Source organism: Vicugna pacos, chromosome 15 (assembly GCF_048564905.1).
Source record: "Vicugna pacos chromosome 15, VicPac4, whole genome shotgun sequence".
In the NCBI taxonomy this organism is placed as follows: Eukaryota; Metazoa; Chordata; class Mammalia; order Artiodactyla; family Camelidae; genus Vicugna; species Vicugna pacos.
In genome coordinates, this window is record NC_133001.1 from 4,641,116 (window position 1) to 4,660,447 (window position 19,332).

Here is a 19,332-nt window from a genome sequence, read left to right on the forward strand (position 1 = left end):
AAAAGACTTCCCCAAATCAGGTAGGTTCCTGTAAGGAAGTGATATTCAAACTGCTGGTCAGCAGCAAGATACAGCGCTCGGCCAGAATCTGAATCAATAATCTATTCCCTTCAGTTAGCAAATCTGCTACAAAAAAAAGAGAGTCAGCTGAGCTAAACAGTACACTCCGATACTTAAATTTTAGTGAAAACTCCTCATCTTTTCACACAACAGGAACAAAAAGTTCACAGAGCAGCAGCCTGTCCAAGCTTTTGGAGCATCCAAGATCTTTCAAACTACTTGCTATGAGCTCTTAACCTCCAGAATCTTTTTCTTAGCCCCTCTTGCAGCCAGGACAGAGGTATGTGACCTAGAATCTGCCAACCAAAGGCGCCCATTTAAGGTTTTGATTAGGAAGAAACACAAAAGGAAGAATGTGCTAGGTGAAATCCTTTATTCTGGTCAAGGCAGATGAATCTAGCTTTTGGGGGGAGCGAAGGCCAACTGACATCTAGTGGCCAGCGATGAGTAACAACGCAGGCTATCATGTCGGGTCCACACCTAGCCCGACAGCAGTGGGTAACGCCAGAGAAGGCCCACGGCGTGGTTGGGACACTGTTTCTGGCTGTGCAGCTTCCAAGCCAGACTCTGGCCTTCCCAGATGTTACTTCAGTTCTTCTTCTACTCATTTATAAAGTTTGAAATAGCTTCAAACTTTAGCCTTAAACACCCTTGCAAACTTAACACTTTGGCCATACGTTTTAAGCTTACTGAAAAAACAAAAAACACAACTATATTTAAAAAAAAATCCAGAACTTGATTGCTAGCTTACCGTACCTTTACATAAAATGAGTGTTAACCTGTATTCTTTAGTCACATTCGTTAAGTTTTTAATTTTAACTCCATTTTAAAAAGGTCAAAACAATTCTAGCACTGCTATTTTGAATAGACCTAAAATTAGGCACCTGTAACCTGGATCTCTAAAAATAACTCTAGTACTAATAGTAATAACAAACGGCTGTTTGGAATAGGGGTGTCCTATGGTTCTGCTGAGGACTCAATTTCCAGGTCAGAAAATTAATGAGTGCAGTCTCTCCGCATCCCTTTTCTCAGTCTCACAACCGTGAATGTGCAAAGGAGGTCAAGAGCTTGGTTAACGTGGTAAAAAGGAGACCACCTTATTTTTTTCTGGGATGAGTTTTAGCCACTGCAGGCAGAGGCATCGTTTCGCTTCTTGGGGGTGGTATCCTGGTGTTATAAGACGTTTAGTTCATTTAGGAACTTCCCTTTCTTCTGAGAGTTAAGAAAACATTTTAGCTACTAAACGATAAGCAAAGAACCTTCCCCAGAATCTGCAAAAATCTCAAGTTTCACATTTAAATAGAAATGAGTGTGGTGAGACATACTTTCATCAGTCCTTTCTTTCTTTCAATATATTTTATTCTGATGAAGTTACAAAAGTAGATACAAAATATTTTTTTAAAAGTACAGTTAACTAACTTAGAAAAATAGATAAAGCCCCTAAAGGTTTAAAAATACAAAATAAATTTTCATGTAAAGAACATTTAAAAATAGATGATAACCAAGACTAACTTAAGCAAACTATTTTTGATACAGACCAAACACAGAATGTTGTTCTATATTAAATCTATAGCACAGCGGTAATCCATCTGGATTTACAGGATACTTGTATGGAACAGAATCTGACAGAAAACCCAAGTGAATCAATGCAGTTGCTCCAATGAAATTACTGCCACCACAGGTAATAATATCACCCCCCAAAGCCCTTTACAGTCTGAAATATCAAAATCTAACGCAAAACCACAGGAAGACGGAGGGATTATCTGCCCTCTTTGCCGGAATTCTGCAACAGTGAAAAACCAAATCCAGTTACTGAACTGGTATTAGGAGGAAATAATGTCCCTGTTCGAGCCACTTAGTTTAGTGTCCCAGCTGGTATTTTCAAGCTGGAGTTCCACAGACAGGAGAGACAGGCAAGGGTGACCCCAGCACCACGACTGGAGCGGCTTAAAAACAAATTTCTAGGACTTCTACTCTTTGGGCCGGATTTATTTATGCTTATGAGGTAATGAATGATGTTCTGTTTAGAAGCTCCACTGTTAATGTGACCTCACTGCTCAGAGAGAAGGCGGACAGTATCATCAAGAAGCCTCAGCAATGCTTGTAAAAGTTAACAGCCACAACAGGGATCGCTTCTCCTGCCTCTGCACTACTGGAAAAACATTCCTCTTGCTGTTATCAATGTCATAATAAATACAGATGTGCACTTCTCAAGAAGGCAGCTATATGAACTAGGGCCCTACAAGCCTTAGATGAGAGGAAATACTGTTAGCTGGCAGCCTGCTAAAATCACTTTATTCACAGTCTGAAGAAGAATAAAGGATACATTTGCTTGTCAATACAAAAACTATAGTACAAGGAAGTTTCAATATTTAAACGAAAGTCTGCATATCATTGTCCAAAAGTTTTTTTAAAGGCCCGGAAATTAAAGCACCACAGGATTAACTGGGTAATTTGGCAAACACTGTCCAATCCATCGCTGTACTCAGGTGTGGGGGGCGGCGGTTACACTGAGGAGCCTGCTGATTAGGAGAGGGCAGGGGAGTAAGCATCATGCGACAGGCAGGCTCTGGGACAGGGAGATAAATCAAGATGGAGAGGAGTCAAAGACAGGCTGATTTCTTTTTCTTTCTTTTTAAATTTTGGGGGGGAGGTAATTAGGTTGGTTCGTTCGTTTGAATGGAGGTCCTAGGGACTGCACCCAGGACCTCGTGCTATAAGCACACACTCTACCACTGAGCTATCCCCCTCCCCCACCACACTGATTTCTTAAAACCTGAATCAAAGGTTGCCCTCCAGCCAAGCCAGGGAGGTGTCAGCCTCTCCTCTTCCTCCAACTCTCCGGTCCTCGGATGTAAGCAAAAAGAGTTGTTTAGATATGTTGCTGGTTAAGCCAAATTAGCTTGGGAACCTGGTAACTTTTTTTTTTTAAAGGACATTCTGGGTCTCAAATTACCAACAAATTTTAAACTCTATGTCCTATTAACAAGCTGTCTCTACTGTTGTCCTAGCATGTGACTATCTTTGGTTTGTTTTAGGGCGGAGTCATTAAGAGAGGGAGGATTTCTATCACTGAAAATAAGTGGAGAGAAGTGAGAACCCTTTTGTCTGATAATATTCGGAGTATTAGAAATGATGATGAGAGTACAACCCTAGTTGAGAAATATAATTTCATTCCTTGCAGACTGAATAAAAGCCAACAAGATTTAAAGTCAAGAAACAGCAACATTCTAAGCGGCATCTAAAAATCTTCTTTCTTGTTTGGAAATGGTCAACATACACATACACAATGCCTGACAGGGACCTCTAGACAAGCTGCAAATGGGGACTGGGGACTGCCTCACGGACAGTTTCCCTCTTTTTTTCGTAAGGGATTATCCCACTCTTTATTTCCTTAAACACTGATGTATGGTTTCAGCCTAAATTAGACCAATGTTTTGTTTCCTTTAAATTATGTATATATTTAAGAATTTATTGAAATTGAGTTATTATAAAAATGGAGTTTCAAAGCAATTCTTTTCTTTGCACTCTAGTGGAATAATAAAAAAGAAATAACAAAAACCCTATCAAATTTAACCTTTACAGATGTCAAGGAAGAGTATCGAAGTGTTGCCTGTCTGGCAAGTCTTCGATATATGTGCGCCTCGATACATTTAAACAGTCTAAATCTTAGAAACCTAATGAAAATTAGATCTTTTCTTCACTAAAGGGGAAGATTTTTATTCCAATAGTAACAGAATAATTTCAAGTTTTGATACAAAAACTGACTATTAACAGAACGAAGTTTTTTGTTTTTTTGTTTTTACTTATTCCTCCCATTTTGTCTCCTTTAAACATACACCAAACACACACACACACACACACACACACACACACACACACACACACACAAGAACAGCTAGCACACCAAACTTTCAGCTGGGTTATAAAAGGTGTGCATCTTCAAGGCTGTTTACTGTGGTATTCCTTAAGTTTGATCTTTACTGTGATAATGTTCGTGTATTTCTATGCTACTCTTCACTAAGAATCAAGTCACAATAAAAGCAGAATTGCTTTTCTTTAAAGGAGAACTCAAAACAAAATAATCAAGTACTCTGAGTAATTTCTTCCATTCTCCTAGCCAAATTTCAAGGCCTCTGAAAACAAACAATATGAAGCAAAACAGTGGTTTTAAGACCCAAATTCGTCATAATTTTTTTGGAATCCATCTTTTTTCTCAGCCAAAACCTACATATTCAAATTAATCTGAAGTATTTCAAAATAAACATCTGCAAGACAATCCTCAGATGGCCTTAAAAAATTATTTGATGCACACTCCTAAAATTTTAGATAGGTTGATGTGAATAAAATCCCAAATAAAGATGGAAAAATAAAGTCATTTTAGAAATAACTTTGGTTACTCCCACACCACGTGTCATATGATTTAAACTGCAATCATGGATTTTGAAAAAATATACATATATATACTTATCTATAAAAACACTACCGTACAAACTTCAAAGTGACACAAATATTCTAAACATCCAAAGTGACACAAATATTCTAAATCTTAAGGAAATTTAAAAACATCTCTTCTATTTGTAAAATAAAAACAGAATAAAACTGATCTGACTGCATTATAAGGAAATTTGTTCTGGAAACTTGTTAATAAATTATTGGTGGAAATTCTTAATATCCGTCATGCTGTCACCTGAAACAGACTCAAACACTGTCTTCAGTAAAAGGATAACAAAACTAATAAACTAGTTAGTTGTCACATACTACAACCAAGTATGACTGTGGCAGTGGTCACACAGTGCCTCAAATTCAGCTGTGTCCTGAATTTCTCACTCTGAAGGTATTACAATGGCCAACCTACCTTTGGGACAATTTTATCAGTAGACACACACAACAGGTGCCTTTTTTATCCTGTAAAGTTTGTATCTCTAGTCTATAACAGATAGCAATGAGATAGCTGAAGAAGTAGATGAAGCAAGAGGGTAACTGGGTTCTAGAAGAAAAATTTATCTGTCTTTTGATCCAAGCTTCTCGATTAATTCCTGAAGAGGTGCCAACTCACGCCTATCAATCAGATTAAACTCCTAAAAAAAAGAAGAAAAATAAAAATTTTAAACAGACCTATAATGAAAAATCTAGAAATGCCATTCAGACAAGGAATTCCCAACCCGAGGTTCCTGGAATCTGAAAGAATGATGAAAGAATCTCTATGAACATTTTTAAATGGGATCATTTTTACTCCCTATTTTAAAATATAGCAGACTTAGGCAACCGTACATATTAGCATGATCCTCACTGTGTAAAATCAAAATTCTATGTATGTTTGCATTTACACAGAAACTAACTGAAAGCAATACACTGAACCATTGATAGTGCCCACATCTGGGGCAGTGGACTTTTTCTGTCTACACTCTGTGCCAGGTAACAATCTCAGAGGGAAGACAGAGACGCGAGAGCACAGTACATTCTCCTCTGTGTGGTACCCAGAACTGTGATACACAATGATCTACCATAAAAGCAGTTTTTCCACCAAAATACTATCTAGACAGACATATTTATATTTGGCATAACGAATTATATTTCTCTAAAGTTAGGCTAGGAGTCCCTATTTCTTGATTCCTTTTTCAAACAATGAGAATTATTTTGACTTCAAAAAGTTCTAATTCCAACTAAGGGACTAATTCCAACTAAAGCAATAACAAGCCACACCTTTGAAGGGGGTGGTTCTTTTTGAAGTTTCTAGCTGCTGACTTTGGAAGCTTTGGCCTGAAGTGGGACTTCTGGAAACTTAACCCAAGACAGTAGCTAACAAGATCTTCCAGGAGTTTCCCCTCTAGGCACAGGCACCACATGAAACCACCCAGCCAGTGGCATCCCTGGTGGCAACCCAGCAGCAGCGATGGGGCCGGAGGCCACGCACAAGCTCGCTTGGGTGCTGGCGCTTCTCGCCACGCCTAACCAGAGACCCGGGGCAGCCGGAGGCAACAGGCTCAAAATGGGCTGATGCTTTCTAGGCTGCTATGCACATCAATGCAATAAACATGGACAAGAGAACAACACAGAAGAGGGAACCCTGTGTGCTTAGCTCTACAAATGAGACTCTAAAAACTGCTCTTTATTAATTACCAAACAAATACGCCCAAGTCAAAGGACACAAAAGTTAGTGCAGTTCAACTTACCTGAACAAAGAAAATAAAGTGCTTAAAGGAGGTGTTGAGGTGGGCCTCCTCCTGCAGCTGCATCACAGAATCAAAGTGCTGGTGATAAATGTGGGCATAAACCCTGAACAGACGCTTAAGGATGGTCTTTGCCACAGACATAAAGTTTTTGGGAAATGGGACACCTGTAATATACACATGTATCAATTAGCCTTTTTATCAATTAGAGAAAAATAAGCAGCAAAAAAGTTTAGGCACTGCCACGAGCAACTCCAACACACAAATTCACAAATACAAGCCTATTTCCATGTTTTTTAAAAGGTAAGAAAAAAAAAACCCCAAACCTAAGTATAGGAGGTATCCATCCTCACACACCACATTTTTCCCGACTGCCTTAGAAAAGCAGGCACAGGTATCAAGTTACGTAAGATGATGCTGAACCAAAGTTAAAACAATTTGTTCAATAGTTGTTCAATACTGGAGGGTTTCTTCTAGAAAGATTATAGATTATCGCATTTAAACAGAAAATTTTCACACACACACACACCCAGCCAGGACCGGAAACTCTCCCAAACAAAAGGAAAATAAGGGGGCACACTTTTAGTCATTATTATCTATTGTCTACAAATAAAAAGTATTTTATCTTCTGAATTACTGTGAAAAGCCAGTTTTCTTTCTTCAACTAGGAGCCCTCAACGTTTTATTTAGTTTTTAAAAAGTGCCAAAGTCCAAGAAAGTAAGTAACAAACTCCTTCCTGCAAAGGGGAGGAACAGCCCTTCCCTATTTTTCACAATACAAATGAACGGACACGTCCTTAGAAAAGAACTAGGAGGTGGTCTGGCCATCTCTCTTCAAGCAGCGCAAGTGGGGACGTGACTGCTGCATTCCTGCGAGTGCTGGCTGACTATGAAAAACACCTGGTTGAATATTTCTAAGAATAATGTTTCTAAGAAAACAGGGACAGGAGAAAGACAATACAAGCAGCCCTGGGTACAGGAAACACACACAGACGGAGGCGTTCGTGCCCAAGAGAACCTAGATTAGTTGGCCTTAAAGGTCTGTTCACCACGCTACTCTTGAACGTGTTCTGTGCTCTAATCTTTCAGAAAAACAAAGACGAAAACATTTCTCCTTCCCTGTATTTTGTATTCTTTACTTCTCAGCCAGCCCTTAATAGTTTGAGATTTAGTATATTTTGCTCCTGTAAGCTGAGTTTTACATTTTTTGCCTCACCCTACTCCCAAGCTTGGCAACAACTTTGTCTTTTCAAACACTATTCTGGAGCCTATGGGCATTTTTTTCTGGACTGGGTCTTGGATTCATGTACTAAAAAGATGGATTTTTAAGTCAGATCCCTTTTCTCTCAGATTATGCAAATGGACACCTTGCTATGAAAAGGAACATTAATAACTTGGATATATTAGTTTAAAATGAATAATAAACAGTTCTGTGAAATAAGAATAAATAATTGGCATAAACAAGATGTGAATAACAGCCTAATGAAGGGGGAAAGGATTCCAGAACAACAGGATGAAATATTGAAGAACTGGGAAGCTGAGGAAAGATAATAATGACAGAAGTATTCTTTACCTCTGCGAGAGACTTTAATAAAGAAATGTAAGTAATTTGTTTTAATCTAAGCACTTTCCAAGCTGAATTTAACATTCAAACAGTCAATACACAATAAAGGATCCAGTGAGAAAGGGAACAAAAGATTTAATAGAATGGAAAAGTTGACCAAGAGCAAACAGACTAAACATAACAACAAGATATACATTTTTCTCCTGAAAGAGCCTCTGATTAGACTGCAAAAAGGAATCTGCTATGTTCTGAATGTCTGCGCTTCCCTTAAATTCATGTTGAGATTCTAAGCCCCTAGATGACAGCATTGGGTGGTAGACGCTTGGGGAAGTTGATTAGGTCGTAAGAGCTCAGCCCTCATGAATGGGATTAGTGCCCTTATAAGAAGAAACATGAAAGAGATGAGTTCCCTCTCTGCCATGTGAGGATACAATATCAACAACAACAACAAAAAAAAAAACACTGCTTTTCACTGCCTATAAACCAGGAAGAGAACCTCTGACAGAACCTGACCATGCTGGGCCCTGCTCGTGGACTTCCAGACTCCAAAACTGTGAGAAATACATTTCTATTGCTTATAAGCCATCAGGTCTCTGGCATTTTTATTATGGCAGCAGAAACAGGTATGGCAGAATCCAACAGTATATTGTTCATAAGACATCCTTACACTGAAAATGACAAGGACTGATCACATCCATGAATACCAATGCCAGACTCTTAATCAAAGTATCAGCAAATAAAAAGTACTCTGCCAGTAGAACATCAAAAAAAAAATAATAAAAGAGAAAACCTTATGATCATCAACAGACATTAGAAGAGCATCTGCTAAAAACTTTACAATTTGACTTTAAAAAATGCACACAGCTCTAACCAAAAGCAAGACTTTGTTTAATACTGAAATACTAGAAGCACTCATATAAAAGTAAACAAGAAAAGGATGTTTACCATCCTCACCATTACGTAGCACTGCTCTGTAAGTACGAGTTAGTGCAATTAGGTAAGAGTTACACAAGTAGTATATTTATCAGGAAAAAAAAGAGTTGAAATCAATATTATCTTAGTATAATGTGACTGTATACTTCAAAAACTCAAGAAAACCAACTCAAAACAAAAGAAACAATCAGAATCTGATGGTCAATTATAAAATTCACATAGAAAACAACAGCTTCCCTATGTACTAAACAGTTGGAAACCAGATTATCAATTAAAAAAAACATTAAATGCCTATGAATAAACTTAAGAAACTTGAAGGATTAGCATAAAGTAAACACAGAAGTTTACCAGAGGAAATAAGAAATAAATAAACGAATAAAACTTGTTCCTGGATACGAAGACTCAGTACTGGTAAGAGAATAAGAATCCCTGTGTTCATCTACAAACTGAATGAAAGCATAATAAAAGTCTCAAAGATTTTTTTTTTTACCTTGACAAAATGTTTCTAAATTCTTTGGAAGAACAAAATTTCTAGAATAGCCATGAATATTCTGAAAAAGAGGAGCAAGGAAGAGAGACTAGCCCTACAAGATGTTCAAAGATTCATGGCCGTGGTAAGTAAAACCATGCGGAATTTCCACAGGAACAGATAAAGAGACTGACGGATCCAAGATATGTCAATCTGATGTGCACGTATGATAATCAGGAGAGAAAAGATACATGTATTCAATAAGTGGTACTGGACAACTGACTAGCATTTATAACGAAAAAAAGTCAAAGGGGACATTGAGAAAAAAATTCCTGACAGAACAAAGACTTAAACATAAAAACAAAACCGCAAAAGTATTAAATAAAAGCATGGACTAATATTTTAAAAATCTTCTAGTAGGAAAACTTTTTACTTTGTATCTTTCTGATCAGTTTTAAAATCCAGACGTCATAAATGGAAAGATTAATAGGGCAAAATAAGAACGTTACATACAGCAAAACCACCTTGTAACAAAATAAGAAAAAGGTAACCTGGGGACAAAGTACATGCAACATATATGACAAAGAGCTAATATCCTTAACATAAAGAGATGGACAAAGGATATAAACAGAAAACACACAATGATCAATAAACCCCAAAAGGCTCAATCTGATCGATATTTTCTAAACATACATTAAAACAGAAATTTATTTACCCATAATAGAAAAGACGAAAAACTGAGTAAAAAGTAGCATTGATGAAGAAACACAGCAGACACAAACACGGCTGGGGGCAGTATACATTTACAATCTTTTTGGAGAGGAAGTTGGCAGTCTTTATTACATTTTTTAAAAAGTAATAGAGCATTAAGAAGAACAGTTATCATTTAAAAAGAAAATTAATTCTACAAAATTAGCTCACCAATCTTAGAAGGAAAAAGAGTTTCATCATCAAGTTGATCCTGAACCCAGGTCATCAAATAGTCAATGTATTTTGGTGCAGAACACTTGATTGGCTTTTTAATATTAGTACCATCTGCCCAATGATATTCATATCTGGAGAGAAAAAAGCTTTACTGATAAAGTGTTCAAAAACGTTTAGCAAATGTGCAACTTGCAATTAGCGTAGGTTCAGTTTGTCAACAGAAGTTGTATATAACTTGAGCAAATTACCACAAGTCCTGCTGAAGATTACTGGGAGGGAATTCCCTATAGAATTACAGTGGACCCTCAAAAAACATGGGTTTGAACTGCATGGGTCCACTTGTATGCAGATAGTTTTCAATTGTAAATACTACAATATAACACGATCCACAGCTGGTTGAACCCATGGATGCAGAGGAACTGTGGATATGGAGGGCTGACTTAAAAGTTATATCCATATTCTGAAATGTGATGGTTATAAATGGAAGAGAAAAAGATAATGTGGCAGTTGGTTGTGCTAGAATTTATGTTTTATAACACAGTCCTGAGAAAGACAAAGGAACCACATTCCTGCCTGTTAGGCAGACGGTGCTAAGGACTGGGTAAGGGACCCACCACATTCTTAGCTCATTGGCAATTAAGTAATCACCAAAAGAGCCAAGATTATAAAACCTTGTTTCTTGGAGAAGGTTTTAAAGAAACAATGTTAGGCATGCAGCTTTTTCTACCTCACCTTTGCTGAGCTAGAATGATTAATAAGACTTATGCAAAACTTCACTGTGTGAAGCATTTAAGCCAAAGATAAGTTTAACTTTCCTCTTAGCTTTATTTAAATTTCTGTTCAGGACGTTTGAGGAATAAGACTTCATTTAAAAAAAAAAAAACCTCCTAAAGTAATATGATAAAAATAAGACTCAAACTCACTGGGGACCTTTTTCTCCTTTACACCTGTAGCAAATTCAGAAAAGGACAATTTTTTTCCCAAGAGGTAAATATCTTGATTACCTATCATCACACAAAAATCAGTCATTTATTGTAGGAAAAAAGACTGGAAACATTAAAACAATTCCATCACATCCTGACTTAACTTTATGGGTGATAAAGAGTTCCACTTCTTTCTCAGTACTTCCTGAAACTTATTATAGTCAAAAAATTTTAATCTAGCATCTTTAAGCTAGAAAACTGAAGCAGCACAATTTGGAAGTAATTAACACTAAGCAAGCACAAGGAAAAAAAATCAAATATTAAAGGGCCAACTAAAAACTCAACCATGAAACTAAAAAGCAGAAACAGAACTCTAAATGTTAATAAAATTGAAAAAATAACTTTCGCAAAGCAAAAGAAACCTAACTCAAATTTCTTTACTTTTGTTCCTACAACTGAACATTCATATTTTCTATAATGCAATTATAAAAAATCAAAACACTAAGTACCATATACCAAAGTATTTGATAATGAAAAGTTTACGGGTAAGCTTTTTGTTTTCACAGGCAGATAAGAAAAACAATGCCTTTATCCTTTAATTTATATCAACTGCTGATTAGCTTTATTTAGTAATTCAAATACCTATATAATAGCCAGTATATGTACCTTGGACCTGCAGACATGACGGGACAGCTTGCTTCAGTGCAGAATTCTGTAATAGTTCCATACAACATGTTGATCTGGTTGAAGAAATCCACAGCTGGAAAGATAACAGCAGAATTGTGTTCAAATGTCTGCATAGACACAAAACAACAGAACCCTCAGCTGGAGGATTCAGCCAAGAATCCTCGAGAGATTCAACAACCCAGGGGAACTACGAATTCTCCTTTTAGGTTGTTACACCTAAGTTAACTTTTGATATAGATTCACTTTTAATGTTTACATTAAGCTTTTAAGCAGCTGACAACAGCAGGAAAATAAAGTATTAGAAGATAATTCCAACTTAATGGTAATTATTACATTAAAATATACAATTTGATTATATCCAAGCAAATGAAAAAAAAATCCATAGCTTCTTATCGGTCTAGACCAGACAATACCGTTTGCGTCAGGAAAGAGAAGGCAAGCGTCGTGGAGGTAACTGTGAGGGAGAAGGTGCATTAGCTGTGTCGGGTATTTTAAAAATCAAGTTCATCGTAAAAAAATTGGGGCCATGTGCGTATTGAGGACATAAAAAAGACATAGGATAATGTCCTTTGCCCTGGAGTCTCCACCTAACAGAAGGGACAAGATTAAAAGAGACAAATAATAAGTGTTAGAGTTCAGAGGAAAGGCAGTATCTCCAGTAGCTGAGAAGTCAAGGGGTGCTTCCTAAAAGGAGCTTCAGCGACATCTGGAAGAAAACAGAAAAAGGGGGAAAGAAAGAAACTCAACTAAGTGAAACTCTGTGCAAAGAAAACCACATAAGCCTTGAAAAGTTCTAAAAAAAGGTTTTAGTTCCCTGTCAAAAAGACTACCTAAAAATCAACCAGGGCTTTTCCAAGTTTCTTAAAAAACAAATTAATTTAAAAAAAAAGTTTCATCTTGTCAAAAGGAACTTTATACAAAACTCCCTCGCTTATAAACTTCCAATTAGTCATGTTTCTGAGAAAGCAATACTTAGGTACTTAATATTCATTCAAAGCAAAGAGTATGCCTCGATGGTGTCCTGGTTTATTGGTCTGTTCTTAAAATGTGGTCCAGAGACCCCATTTCTGGGAAAATCTGTGAGGTCAGAACTATTTTAATTGCTCTTTTCACTTCTTTCCAGAGGCACAGAGGAGCTGTCCAGAGGCTCCATGATGTGTGACATCACAAAAGACTAAGGCAGAAGCAGATATGAGCATCCAGCTGTCCTCCTATAAGCCATACATTAAATAAGATTTGCAAACATGTAAAGCAATGTCACATTTCTCATTGAAATTTATTTTATAGTCATTTTTCATAAAAATATATTTATGTTAACATGTCATGGGTTCACTGTTATTTAGAGATAAAATTTTAAATTAAGTATTAAAAATTTCTCAGTTTTAATTGCTAACACAGAAAGTATCACTAGATATAGCCTACATAATAAAAAGCTCTTTGGAGTTTTCAATAATTTTTAAGAGAATAAAGAGATTCTAAGACCAAAAGGTTTGAGAACAGCTGATCTAGAACAGTAAGTCTCAAAGAAAAATCTAAGCTTGAAGAAGGCCAACAGATGCCTTTAGAATAACTGATAATTTGAATAAGGTTACAAAACAGGAGTCTTCTCTGAATACACACTTCACATAGTTCACACATCAAAAGACATATAAAAATATACAGTGAAAAATCTAAATTCCAACCACTCCACCTTCCCCCTACACACTATAGTAATTTTTTGTCTCTTGCCCCCTAAGATTCTTTATCCCATCTTACACAAAAGGTAACATATTACATAGTTCTGCACCTTGTTGTTTTTCCTCTTAGTAATATAAATAATGGCTTTTTAATGAGTTGAGAAAAATACAAATTCTCCTAATGTGGCTACTAGAAAATTTTAAATTACATTCGTAGCTCACAGTATATTTCCATTGGACCACACTGACCAAGGCAAAGATTATCAGTAGTTGAATAACACATAAAAAAGACTAGACATTACAGAAGTATCTACACTGCTAGAAATATATACCACCATCTACAAAGCAGTCTTACAAACAAAATCAAACCTGAATTTAATCAAAGCACCAAATGGGTGCTAACAAGGTAGCCACTAGACACATATAGTTGTCTACATTAAGATGAAGTTAAATTTAAAATTCAGTTCCAGTCACACTAGCCACATTTCAAGTGCTAAATGACCACGGTGAAGATATACAACATTTGCATTATCATAGTAACTTCTATTGGACAGAGCCGCTGTAGATCTAACATTTACAGGAAACAAAAGGAGGAACAGAAAGAGATAATGGACGCCTTGGGGATGTTAGCCGCAAAATTCATACTCAGGAAAATAAGCTGGTTTCTTCAACAACAAAAATAGCAAGGAAAAAAGACTGTGATGAGGGGAAACCTGTAAATTAAGAGATTCAAGAAACACATATAGGCTTTGTTGGATCCTGATTTAAACCATCCATATTTTTTTGTTTTAAAAAGAAACATTTAAAGGACAATCGGGGAAACGTGAACACTGACTGGGTATCTGGTAACAAAAAGGAATGATGGCATTGTTATTATCTTTAAAAGGGGGAAGTTCTTATCTTTTAGACACTGAAATATTTACAGATGAAATAATATGTCTGGGATTTGTTTCAAAATAATCAGGGTCGTACACAGAAGTAGCACAATGGGCCCTGAATTGCTCATTGTTGAAGCTGGATAACAGATACCTGGGAATTCATTATACTTGGTTTCTCTACTTTTGTGTGTTTGAAAATTTCCATTAAAAAGTTTTTAAAAATTCTGGAACATCTAAAATTCCAAATAGACTTAAACTTTAGCACACGGAACTGATCTCCTCTCCAAAATGACAGACTCTAATATTCATCTTTCTAGCCTCAACATATCCTCCCATGCATGCCCTTACTTTCCTGAAATCAGAGTACTTTCAGCCCACGGGTCCCTCCATTTTCTCCCATCTCTCAATTTCCTCTGACTACTCGTAAGTCACAACAATCAGGTGACTGACCATACGAACTGCAACTGACTTCTCAGTATACGTACGTAGGCAGATTAGAGCTGCTGGGAGTAGGGACACAACTGCGAAGACGGATTGGATGGATTCCCTACAAAGTCATGTCCACCACAGGTAGAATCTCTGTATTTATCAATCTTTCATTTGACTTTACTCAGCAATTCAGACCATTCTCCTCAGAAATTACCCCAAAATACTCTTCATTTTCCCTCAGTTCTCTCTACTCAACCACACAAGCAACAATCAGGTACTCTGAACAGAACAACACACTTTGGTAGTATTTGCCCTTAACGTTCTTCAGGTAATCTGTTGTATTATGACAGTTACACCCATAAAAGAAAATTCATTAACAAAAAGATTTGAGCAAAATCTTCCTATAAACCAGCAAAGTTGAAAGTTATTTAGAACTTACTGTTAACAGCAATCCATTCATTGAGGTCCTCTCCCTCTGGTAACATCACAGCCTGTCTCAGATTCCCACTTCCTAGAGTTGCTTCTGCATGTTTTAAGAGTTCATACTGATGAGATCCTTCAGGGATATTCTTCTTTGGTTTGAATGTTTTAGAAGAGCGGCTACTACTGTTAGGTTAAAAGTAAAAGTACATCAGTTTTTAGGACCAGAAGCAGAATGACATTAATTTTAGGCATGTAAGTTGTTTTGAAAATAAAAAATACTCCCTGAAAATGTCAGGATTGGCGAGGGGCAGGGCAGGGAGAGAAAAGCAAATTTAACATATAAAAGACTAAGTTAAATTTCCCCCCTCACATTAAACAGGATTAGCAGCACACTTTCACACAGAAGACAATTTTATCATGCCTCGTAAAGCAGTCTGGTGTAACAGAAAGGACATCTTAACCAAAAGAAGAAAAAACCTGGATTCCAGTTCTTGACCTGCCACTAACTCTGACTGCCTGAGAAACAACCTCCTTTTGGCTCCAGGTTTCATCTACAGAAAGCAGTGCTGCCAGGGAGGTAGCTCTAAGGTTCTTAGAGCTCAAGAATCCAGTTTTCTGTATCAAAATATTTGTGATGCTAACAAAGCAAGTAGCACTAACATTTTAAGAGTTTTTAGCGGGGAAAATAAATGAGAGACAACTGGTTTTGGAGAAAAAAAAAAGTTTCTTATTCCTACCTCACACCACTCATAGGGCAGGTCTTCCTAACCAAAAACAAAGCCCAGAAAAAAGGGACACATTTCTAACCATAACAATTAAAACTTAGACAACAGAACAAGGAAACAAGTAGGTAAAAAAGTACTTGCAACCTATACTACAAAGTATTAACCAAATAATAAAGAGCTTTTATAACGTTAAAAAAAGGCAAGGAATGCTTTAGGAAAACAGGCTAAGGAGATTAATATGCAATTCAGAAAGACAAATACAATGACCAATGAATGTCTGTAAAGCTATTCAATTCAAACAAGATTTATTTTTCCTTAATTTGAGTGTCAGAGGTCAAAACAATTACATTAAGTGTGGGCTAGGGTACAGAGAAATTAGCACTTTAATACATTACTGGTCTAAGTATGTAACATCTTCCCAGAGCAATATAGCAGTATCTATTAACCCCGAACTGCTCCTCAATTCACCCCTTCCGCTCCTAGATACGGAAAGGATGTGTTTTCCCAGATTGTTTTTAATAGTAGAAAACTTGGAAACCACTCTAAAGCTTCTTAGTAGAGGAATGAATAACTATGACATAGCTACATGATGGAATATTGCACAGTACTTAAGAAGAACAAGATGGAGCTACATGTATTCACATGGAAAGATCTCAATACGTAGTTAAACATGTTACAGAATGAAATGTAGCAGAAGCCCATTTTGTAAATGCACTGAAGGTGTCACCCATCAAACGGATACTGGTGATTACTTCTAGGAAGAGGAAGGGAACAGAACTGAAGACTTCCACTTTACCTGAGTAATTTGAATTTTAAACAAGACTGATTATGAAAAACGGAGTTACAAAAATGATAAAAATGAAACATGGAAAAGTTTAACACGATAAAAACCTAAATTTAACAGGGAGGTACTAAATTAGAAGGAATGGCCCTTTACAAACTGAAACAAGGAGCTGCACATCACAGGAAGTTAAATAAGGAAAACTAGCATGAAATGATGTCTCAAGATTCAATATGATCTTCATCTAAACTAAGACTTTTGTGCTTCAAACGGCACCATCAAGACAGTGAAAATAATTCACAAAATAGGAGAAAATATGGTAAATTATAGATGTGATAAGGAACTTGAATCCACAATAAAGAATTTTTACAACTCAAAACCAAAAACACAGCCCAATTAAAAAATGGTCAAAGAATCTGAACAGACACTACTTCAAAGATATACAAATGGCTAATAAGCACACAAAAAGATGCTCCACATCATTAGCCATTAAGGAAATGCAAATTAAAATCACAATGAGATACCATTTTGCATCCACTTAGAATGGTTATAATAAAAAAAAAGTAATTAAATGCTAGAGAGGGTGTGGGGAATCTGACACACACTGCTGAAGGGAATGCCAAAATGGTGCAGCGTTTTGAAAAAGTCTGGCAGTTCCTCAAAAGGTTACTTATATACTATATATACTGGCAATTACTATATAGTATATAACCTGGCGATTCCACTCGTAGGTATATATACCCAAACGAAATGAACACATACATCCAACACAAAAATCTGTACACAAAAGTTCACAGCATTATTCATAAACGCCAAAAAGTATAATGTCCATCAACAAAATAAAGTTTAAAAGAAGCAGCCTCTTATTTAGGTCCAAAAGCAACTAAGAACTGTGCATCCACCAACCATTAACTAAACATTAATGTATGAAAGACTGGGGCGGGGGTGCGGTGGGGATTATTGTTCTAGTAATACGGAAATCTGCAATTAAAATGTAAACAATACAATTTTTTGATACGGTAATCATATTCTGAAAACTATGTGCTTAAACAAACAATCCAGAGGGAAAAAAGCGACTTAGACAAAGATATTCTTAGTAGTGCTATTTTATAATATAGCAAGGTACTAGAAAGAATCCAAATTTCTCCCAATAAGGAAAGGGGTAAACTCCGGTTATGAAACACTATGTAATGTGATTTAATAAAACTTAGTAAGAATGTCAAGTATATGGGTGATGCCCGTAACTACAAATGGGTATTTATTCGCTCACACAAGACATATTTAAGCAACAAGCTAGGTAGAGTGCCACCTGAGAATAATAAACAAGGTGCTAGAGCAATGTTTCTCAAACCTTAAAGAATCATCAGAGAATTTACAAATTTTCCCATTTAGTCTCATTTGAGCCCAGACGTTATCTCTAAAACAGGACTCCACCGAGTTAAAAAGAAGTCAATTACATAAATTCACACAGTGGGCTGAATCAGAACTGGACAGAACGTCTGGACGGCTGCAAGGCCCGCAGCTTAACTTCAAGCTTCTCAAACTGTGGCAATCCACATTTTCCTGGGGCGGCATTTTTCCGCGGGGGTAATCTACCGGTGACTGATAATAAAGCTGGGAGAACGGTGGAGTAAAAAGCTAAGTCAGCACGGATCGTCACTAAAAGGCTCGAGACTTGAGCGAAGTCGGGAGCCCGCGGCTCCGCCCCCCGATCGTCTATCTGCCCTCAGGCGCACTGGGGCGGAAAAGTTCGGAGGCGCTGCCGGCCTCGGGGCCTTTCTACTCCCCGGCCTTCTCGGTCCGCTTCCTCTGCCCACATCCCGGCTTCCCGCGTGACCCTGAGAGGAGGCAAAGCAAGGGACCTCGACCCCAGACGCTCGCCGCCGCTTCAGGCGCCCGCTCGCCACCGCCCCGACCTCGGCCCTCAGTCATCAGCCCTCAGCCCTGGAGCCCTGGGCCGGCCACACTCACAAGAGGAAACTCATCTTCTCTTCTCAGAGTGGGGGCGGGGGCCACTCGCCCCCGCCGCGGTTAGGATCTGGAGCCCGCGCAGGACCGTCGGGGAGCGAATAGTCCTCAGCCCGTGGATAGCGGAAGCCCGCGCCGCCGCTGCCGCTCCCCGCCGGGGTCGAGCCGCTGCAAGCCGGTGCGAACAACTGCACCCTCCTCGCCCTCCTCCCCCACCTTACGGACCCGAAATGCGGAACCAGCAAAATCTCGCGAGCAAAGGCGGTGCCCTGCCCCGCCCCGCCCCGCCCCGCCGGGAGGGACTGGGCACGCCCCTTTTGCACCGCCCACTCCTCCACCTTAGCCAGTCAGCGGCCTCCAAGCTGAGACTTCCGCTCCGGAAGGCGAGGTGAAATCCCGATCCTGGGCCTGGACGGGAGGCTGACCTTGTGCTTGGTCCCGAGTGTTCCTGTTGTGCTGCGTCCCAGCTCTCTTGATGGCGGAGAGCCTCTATGAGCGCAGCAGTTTTTAAATTTTTAATTTGAATTTTTAGTTGAGTTCTGACTCACACAGCATAAAATTCACCCTTTTAAGAAGTTGGCTTATGTGTTTTTTATCGTGTATTCAGTGTCGTGCAACGGTAACCACTATCTAATTCTAGAACATTTTTTTCATTACCCCAAAAAGCAACCCGTTAGCAGTCCTTTCCCATTCTTCCATTCTCCCACCTCCTGCCTACA

General features: G+C 38.0%; 1 protein-coding gene across 1 annotated transcript; it reads right to left on the reverse strand.

The window, feature by feature from the left end:
• Positions 1–2,948: 2,948 nt before the first annotated feature.
• Positions 2,949–18,854, reverse strand: LOC102543047 (MOB kinase activator 1A). Its single transcript, XM_006218993.4, has 6 exons — positions 18,617–18,854; positions 15,156–15,322; positions 11,713–11,806; positions 10,121–10,254; positions 6,237–6,400; positions 2,949–5,141 (listed from the first exon to the last, which is right to left on the reverse strand). Exons 1-6 carry the CDS (start codon positions 18,628–18,630, stop codon positions 5,064–5,066), a joined length of 651 nt encoding a protein of 216 aa, XP_006219055.1. The 5' UTR covers positions 18,631–18,854; the 3' UTR covers positions 2,949–5,063.
• Between the last annotated feature and the right edge of the window lie 478 nt (positions 18,855–19,332).

Excerpts from the sequence above, each read along its gene's own strand:
- LOC102543047 (XM_006218993.4), bottom strand. Across the intron at positions 6,401-10,120 it reads TCTTTTTCCTTCTAAGATTG|GTGTCCCATTTCCCAAAAAC; the intron begins GTGAGCTAATTT and ends TGTATATTACAG. Across the intron at positions 5,142-6,236 it reads ACTTTATTTTCTTTGTTCAG|GAGTTTAATCTGATTGATAG; the intron begins GTAAGTTGAACT and ends TCTTTTTTTTAG.